The sequence below is a fragment of the Zingiber officinale genome, chromosome 10B (genome assembly GCF_018446385.1).
Source record: "Zingiber officinale cultivar Zhangliang chromosome 10B, Zo_v1.1, whole genome shotgun sequence".
NCBI classification, from domain to species: domain Eukaryota; kingdom Viridiplantae; phylum Streptophyta; class Magnoliopsida; order Zingiberales; family Zingiberaceae; genus Zingiber; species Zingiber officinale.
The window spans coordinates 95,518,757-95,524,941 of NC_056005.1; the positions used below are offsets into that span (position 1 = coordinate 95,518,757).

General features: G+C 50.6%; 2 protein-coding genes across 2 annotated transcripts; both read left to right on the forward strand.

Moving 5' to 3' along the window:
- The first annotated feature begins 244 nt into the window (after positions 1-244).
- Positions 245-2,335, forward strand: LOC122029676 (U-box domain-containing protein 15-like). The gene has a single exon (XM_042588766.1). It carries the CDS (start codon positions 432-434, stop codon positions 2,079-2,081), a length of 1,650 nt encoding a protein of 549 aa, XP_042444700.1. The 5' UTR covers positions 245-431; the 3' UTR covers positions 2,082-2,335.
- A 2,568-nt stretch (positions 2,336-4,903) lies between these two features.
- On the forward strand, positions 4,904-6,185 carry LOC122030350 (transcription factor PCF2-like). The gene has a single exon (XM_042589562.1). The coding sequence runs from the start codon at positions 4,928-4,930 to the stop codon at positions 5,966-5,968; it is 1,041 nt and encodes a 346-aa protein (XP_042445496.1). The 5' UTR covers positions 4,904-4,927; the 3' UTR covers positions 5,969-6,185.

Below are 6,185 nucleotides of genomic sequence, written 5' to 3' on the forward strand. Positions count from 1 at the left end.
ATTTTTAGATTTTCCCTTGTTAAAATATTTAATAATTTAAAATAATTTAATTTAATTTCCAAGTTTTGTAGAATGTGTCCTTTGTGTTCTATATAATTTTGAACAATAGAGAACTTTTTAGTCCGATGTGATGATGCATTGATGAATTTTAAAACTTTAGGGTGGTTTTGATAACAAAGTATAGATGAAGTATGGGGAGAATTGAAATATTCCTGGGAACGGCGCTCGTGCGCTGACGAGTGGCTGATGTTTACCGAGGCGACTCGGGGAGGAATCGCCGGGTTGTGACCGACTTGGGCCGGTCTCTTTAACTCGTTCCCGTGACTCGTCTTCCTTTAACTGAATTCCTCCTCCACCAAATCCCACTCTTCTTCCTCAGTCTCACAACCAAAGTTGCAACTTTGCGGTGGTTGTGACGCCGGCGGCGAGGCATGGTGGAAGAATCGGAGGCCCTCGCCGGATCTGCCGAGCAGTTTCTCTCCAGCGCCCTCCTCCTCCTACCCACTGCGATCGAGAAGGCCAGGTCCGCCTTGCGATTCGCTGGCCGTTGGAAGTCCATCGCCACCAAGCTGGAACTGGTGGCTCCGGCGTTGAATGACCTAGCTGGCCATCCCTGCTTCTCCCGCCACGCCCTCTGTCGGGAGCTACTCCAGTCCGTCGCCGCCACCCTCGCCGAGGCAGTCGAACTAGCCGACAGCTGCGGTGACCCCTCGGTTGGCAAGCTCCGGATGCAGAGCGACCTCGATGCGCTGGCTGGAAAGCTCGACCTCAACCTCCGGGACTGCGGGCTCTTGGTCAAGACCGGTGTCCTCGGCGAGGCGGCCCTCCCCGCTGCTTCCGCCGTGCGGCCTGGCGAGGCGGAGAGTGTGCGGGAGATGCTCGCTCGCCTTCAGTTCGGGCACGACGAGGCTAAGCACCGCGCTTTGGACGGGCTGCTGGAGGCGATGAGGGAAGACGAAAAGGGGGTAACGGCCGTCATCGGCCGGAGCAACGTTGCGGCCCTCATCCAGCTTCTGACCGCCGCGTCGCCGATGGTCCGCGAGAAGGCCGCCACCGCGATCTGCTCCCTTGTCGAATCGGGGAATTGGGACACGCTCCTCGTGTCCGAAGGGACGATTCCACCGCTGATCCGGCTCCTGGAATCGGGCAGCTTCGTCGCCCGAGAAAAGGCAGTGCTTTCTGTTCAAAAGCTCTCGACTTCCGCAGTCACCTCCCGCTCTATCGCCGGCCACGGCGGAATCCCCCCTCTCATCGATCTCTGCCAAGTCGGCGACTCCATCTCCCAATCGGCCGCGGCCGCGGCGCTCAAGAACCTCTCCGCCGTGCCCGAAGCGAGGCAAACCCTAGTGGACGAGGGCATCGTCCGCGTCATGATCAACGTGCTCGATTACGGCGTCGTTCTGGGCTCGAAGGAGCAAGCCGCCGAGTGCCTGCTCCAATTGACTTCCGGAACCGAGAAATTCCGGCAGCTGATCGTGTCGGAAGGTGGAATCCGGAGCCTCCTCGCGTACCTTGACGGTCCCCTGCCGCCGGAGCCGGCGATTGCGGCAGTGAAGAACCTTGTCGGATCCGTCTCCATGGAAAGCCTCATCTCGCTCGGTCTCCTCCCTCGACTGACAAACGTGCTAAAAACCGGATCTTTGATGGCTCAACAAACCGCCGCCGCGGCCGTGTGCAAGATCTCTGGTTCCCCGGAGATAAAAAAACTCGTCGGAGAATCCGGTTGCTTGCCATCTCTGATAAACATGCTCGAGGCAAAGAGCAATTCTTCCAGGGAAATCGCAGCACAGGCAATCGCAAGTTTGATCGCCTGCCCGCGGAATGGCAACGAGATCAAGAAGGAGGATAAATGCGTTCCCAATCTGGTCCAATTGCTCGATCCGAGCCCCCAAAACACGGCGAAGAAGCACGCCGTCGCGTGCCTCATGGCCCTTTCTTCGAGCAAGAAGTGCAGGAAAGTCATGATCTCCTATGGAGCCATTGGCTACCTCAAGAAGCTATCAGAAGCAGACGTTGCAGCCTCAAAGAAGCTGCTCGAGAGATTGGAAAGCGGGAGGTTGAAGAGATTCCTGTTCCACTGATTCAATCTAACTCCGAACGAAGAAGATGAATCAAAAACAGAAGAAAAAAAAACCGAAGAAAAATCTAACTCCATCCACTCTGTTCCAGAGCTCTGTAAGATGCAGTGTCAGTGTTCGACAAGCTGCTCGAATGGTTCTCAGTTTGCCAATTTGTTCAGTGTTGTTGTTTTGTGCAGTAAAAGAACAAACTGAAGTGAATAATGTTGGAAATGTGAATGGAAAAGATGAGGAAGGGAAGACAATTCTATTGTGAATGCCTGCTTTGATCTTCACACTGAATTTTTTTGGTTTCTAATGGATCACACATGTATAGGGAGAGTGGTAGGGATACAAATTCAGAGTTCTGGTTGTATTGAATTAGATGATTTGTGTGTGAGCACGATCTATACGCGTAGAATGTCGTACCGATGAATAAAATTTATCAAAGTGATTAGATATTTCAAACTAAGCGGGTAAAAGCCATTATTCTACCGTTTAATGTTATGCTTATAAGGATTGATTGGATTGACTTTTAATTATCCGGAAGGGAGGTAAATTATGAGAGACTTTGTCTAGCAATAATAATGCATGTAAGGAGGGATTGAGACAACTAACAGGACATTTCGTACTCATTGAAAATCAACCTTAGATCTATTAGAAGTAACACTCTTGTATGAATGAATTGTGTTAGTATGTGGAGACTACTGTCAAGGATTGATTGCAGCAAAGGTGAAATTGTCACCTTAATGACCCCTCCAGAGTGTCATTTCACTGTCTATAAGAGAGGTAAATTACACGAGACTTCACCTAACAATAGCAGCACATGCAACGATGTGTTGAGACAACCAAGGAGGTATTCCACGTGCACTGACGACCCTAGGCCTATTAAAAGTAACATCACATAAATCAACTACGCCAGCAGCATCTAAATCAAGGAACTCAATTTTATCACTTTGAAATTAGATAAATCTAAATTTATTTTTTGTATAACGTAAATTCAATAAATTCATATATCTCTGACAAATGTTGAGAAAATAATAAAATTCATGTAGTCAACCCCAAAGGCTTTGAAAATTATAGATTTGTTACATTAACGACCCTCCTAGTGCCGACCCCACGGATATAGAAGGAGGTACATGCAGGTACACAGGCGTCAGACGTATGGTGAGGTAAACCCCAGATCATCAGTTCCTGATAATCGACCCCTGATCATTACGTTAGAGATGTTATACGTTCATCGTCAGTGCTACGTCTTGGGAGCACCCCAAAGGCTTTGAAACTCCTAACTCACTTTGTTCGACATTGTGTAAAGAACAAGAGGACACGCTACAATAATTAATATGCCTCCGATAGTATTCATCTTAGCCGACTCTAAAAAGTTTGCTACCTTGTTCAAGCGCGAGACAAAAATCCACTATTTTGTTGGCGGAATGAATATTATCCATCTAGTTAGCTCCAAATAGTATTACTTTCTTTGCTAATTTTTTTAACATTGTTGTTGTGTAGATAAAAAACTAACCAGAACTCATAACAAGTGTCTCGTGATCGATTAGTATTTTCGATTGAATATAATTGAAACTATTTGTTAGGTCATTGTAAATTAGGTCATGTTTGTGAAGTAGATGGGCTTCTAATGGAAGCAATTGAGGTACACTTGCAGGGTACTCATCTTTAATTATTGAGGCCTTTTAAGGTGGATTAGCTAAACATTGCATACTTTTCGATCTATCTTTGGCTATACTTTAACCTTTGAGGAAGTTTTAGTTTGCACCCTATAAGTTATGGCTATTCTTCAAGGGCCCCCTTCATTTACACCTCGAACAAGGGCAATAAACTCATTTTTGAAAAGTTTAGGGTTCTTTTGGAAGTATAACCTAAAGAGACCAAGGTAGAGTTAAGCAAGAAGCTTCTAGATGGAGAAATTGATAGAATATGGCAACTTGTCCTTAATGGTCAGTTTTTTCTAAAGAAAATTATTAGAATTTCTAATTTCTAAAAATGTTTTATGAAATTACTAGATTTGGAATGGGATAAATACAATATATTCGGAGAATAAACATGTCTTTCCTACTTTTGGAATTTTTTTAAAAAATAAAAGCTAAGATAATTAATTATCTTTTTTTTTGCAACAAAATAAAGTGTAGAACCTTTTTAAAAATATTTTTGCACAAAATACAGAAAAATAAAAAGTATTAACAAAAGTTTCCCCCAATCCCCGAGAGATTCTCCTTGGCCATGGGCCCCTCGGGCCTCGGCTTCGCCGTTAACTAAGATGGTGGTCCCTTTCCTTCGGTTGTCTCCAGCTGGCACCTGCCCGATGAAAAAGCCTGCCCTCCTATCGTCACCCAATTTTCTACCCACTCGCGAACCCAGACCATTGAGCATGGACCCCACCCTTTCGGCTCCCAACTCCCAGATCAAGACCGTGAACAATTACCGGAACGTGCTTAACGTTTTGCGGGTCTCCGATCGTCTGTTTAGTTAACGACATGTAAGTCCGGATGGTTGATAGTTCGTGACGTAATCAGCACATTCGTCACGAGAAAGAGGATGAGAATAGTGAATGCTGTTTGAGTTGAGACAGCGGATCTAGACGTACGCCCCCCTTGGTCGAAACGACGAAGAAACTCACGAAGAAAAGGGCATTTAGATTAGGAAGGGCCACCAGAGCGTTGGGCCCACCGCCCATTAGGCCGGAGGCGGTCGACCCTCCCGGATCGGGCGGCCCACAACGCGAGTTGTGAGGGGCGGCGGGGCGATGCCGTCTAGTAGCCGTCCGATCTGGGGTTGCGGGCCCGGCTCACGCGCGATCAATGAATAAAAAGGTGGGTGGGGCTCGGCTTTGAGGGTTTAATTTGTTGGCTGCCATGGATGCTTCTTTGGCCAAGGAAGACGGCGGCAGCGCCGGGAAAGCGGGCGGTGCTACGGGAGGTGGAAGCGGTGGAGGAGGAGCGGCGGCGGCCTTTCCGGTCCATCGTATGATCGCGCCGAAGCCGGAGCCAATGGAGTTTCTTGGCCTCGGCGCACTTCCGATCGTTCGGCGTCCGGCCGCAAGGACAAAGGACCGGCACACCAAGGTGGAGGGGCGGGGGCGGCGCATCCGGATGCCGGCGGCGTGCGCCGCCCGGATCTTCCAGCTCACCCGGGAGCTAGGGCACAAGTCCGACGGCGAGACGATCCGCTGGCTCCTCCAGCACGCCGAGCCCGCCATCATCGCTGCCACGGGGACGGGGACCGTCCCGGCGATCGCCACCGTGGTTGACGGCGCGATCAAGATCCCCACCGACGCCCCTACCTCTTCCTCCTCCGTGGGGCTGGTTTCCACATCCGGAGAGGAGGAGTCCGCCGCCGCCGCGAAGCGGCGCAAGAAGCTCCAGCCTTCGCGCGCGTCCGCGGCCTCGGCCGCCTCCCTCGCCCCCATCGCGGCGGCGTTCTACCCGGTTCATGATCCGCTACTCCAGGGGGGAGGCGCCATCTCGATATCCACTGGGCTAGCGCCAATCACCCCGACGGGGGTTGTACCGATGTGGGCGGCCGCCCCAGTTTCTGGCGGAGGGCGAGTCCTCCCACCCGGAGCTCTGTGGATGCTGCCGCAGCCTACGGCAGTGTCGGAGCCTTCAGGGCAGACTGCACAGATATGGGCCTTCCCTCCGGCCTCGCAATTCATAAACATCTCCGGGACACCGCCCGCAGCGGCGGCGGCGGCGGCCGCGGCCGCAGTGTACCATGGCGGCGCCTTGGCTGGCGTCCACGTCTCCTCCTCCGGCGATTTCGAGCAATCGGCTGCACCCACAGAGAAGAAGAAGCAAGAGCTACAACTGATGGGATTACCGCCGGAGGCGGCTGGGCAAGACGACGAGGAGGATGAAGAGGAGGAGGAGTCGTCGGAATCGGGAGCAGCGGATTGAAGGTTTTCCATTTCAGCCCCTTATTTTTTCCTAATTGAAATCTGATATTAGAAGTCTAGGCGACAAAAATCCGCCCTTTCCTCCGGTTAACTTTATGGGTATGGTAAGAGAAAGGCTGCCCACGTGCGCACGTGAGCGGCGGTGTAAATTTCAACATTGTTTAAAATTATCTGCTGGTGGTCCACGTCTCGCGTGGGTCATGCTCATCGTGGTCAAA

What these genes read in the sequence shown, in the direction of transcription:
- LOC122029676 (XM_042588766.1), top strand. Translation starts at nt 432, where the DNA reads ATGGTGGAAGAATCGGAGGCCCTCGCCGGATCTGCCGAGCAGTTTCTC.
- LOC122030350 (XM_042589562.1), top strand. Translation starts at nt 4,928, where the DNA reads ATGGATGCTTCTTTGGCCAAGGAAGACGGCGGCAGCGCCGGGAAAGCG.